Below are 1045 nucleotides of genomic sequence, written 5' to 3'. Positions count from 1 at the left end.
GTTCGGGCTGAGGAGCGCGAAGGCGGGGGCCCGGGGCGCATGCGCACGTCTGGGCGGGGCCGGGGCGCGCACGCAGGCCTGGGCGGAGCCAGCGCGGGGCACGTACTCCCTGCCCGAGCTGGTCCTTTCCCCGGCCCAGGACACTAGTCCCAGTAGAGAAGGGGACACGCGGCCTGGTACAGGCCCACAGGAGAGCTGTCCCAGCTCCCTACCTCTAGCAGCAAAACAAACGCTTCCCTCCAGACTACGGCTTTGTGATCATATATTTTATTAGACAGGGAAGATCATCAGTAGTCCTTCAAATTTAAAAAAAAAGTACAAAAACTACATACAAAATGTGAGATCAGACGACTAAACTTTCCCGACTCAGGGCCAAGTTCTGCAAAGGAGAAAGAAAAAGGTGTGAGCTCAGGACTTGAGAGGGGCCAGGAAAGGTCTTAAAGCCGGGAGTGTTCACTCACCTTCTTAAGCCTCCGCTCCCGGGAAGCCTGGGAGTCCGTCTCAGAGTAAGGGGGAGGTGCTGGAGGGTAGTAGGCTTCCTCTTCCTCTTTGTAAGGTTTCCTCTCTGCTGGCCCCTTTTTCCTTAAGGCCTCTTCCAGAAGCCGCCCATCATATTGGGGGTCCCTGGCCCTGGAACCATTGTCCGGAGGGTCCCGGGAACGGGGGTAGTGAGACCTAGGGTCAGCATGAGGGCGGTCTCTAGATCTGGAGTCGTCATAGTGGGGATCCTGGGAATATGGAAAACCCCTTGGGTCGTCTTGGTCATAGAGGTCATCACGGCTGCGGCTTCGGGGGGTTACATAAGCTCGATCTCGCCTTCCACTACTTGGGGGAGACCTCCTCCCCGATTCAGCAGAGCTTGGCCATGTGAGGTCATCCAGAGCATCCACAGAGCGGGCCCGGGGCCGCCCAGCCCCCCAGCCACTCTTGGGCCTCTCTGTGAGGGTTTCTTGATCCCACCTCCTGGGACTATGGGGGGAGTGGTGACCCCATTCCTCATCCCGAATCGGAGTGAGGGCAGGGCCCCGGGAAGGCCGGGATCTCC

General features: G+C 58.9%; 1 protein-coding gene across 1 annotated transcript in view; it reads right to left on the bottom strand.

The window, feature by feature from the left end:
- Positions 1 to 251: 251 nt before the first annotated feature.
- The window catches only part of LSR (lipolysis stimulated lipoprotein receptor), a 20919-nt gene continuing 20125 nt past the window's right edge, over positions 252 to 1045 (bottom strand). The window contains 2 exon segments of the mRNA XM_015595602.2: positions 252 to 379; positions 462 to 1045. The exon segment at positions 462 to 1045 is cut by the window's right edge and continues 7 nt beyond it. Coding sequence (XP_015451088.2) covers positions 344 to 379; positions 462 to 1045 — 620 coding nt within the window. The 3' untranslated portion in view covers positions 252 to 343.

This window comes from Pteropus alecto, unplaced genomic scaffold (assembly GCF_000325575.1).
Source record: "Pteropus alecto unplaced genomic scaffold, ASM32557v1 scaffold9, whole genome shotgun sequence".
In the NCBI taxonomy this organism is placed as follows: domain Eukaryota; kingdom Metazoa; phylum Chordata; class Mammalia; order Chiroptera; family Pteropodidae; genus Pteropus; species Pteropus alecto.
Note: the sequence above shows the minus strand (reverse complement) of the source record. Positions and strands in the feature narration are given on the sequence as shown.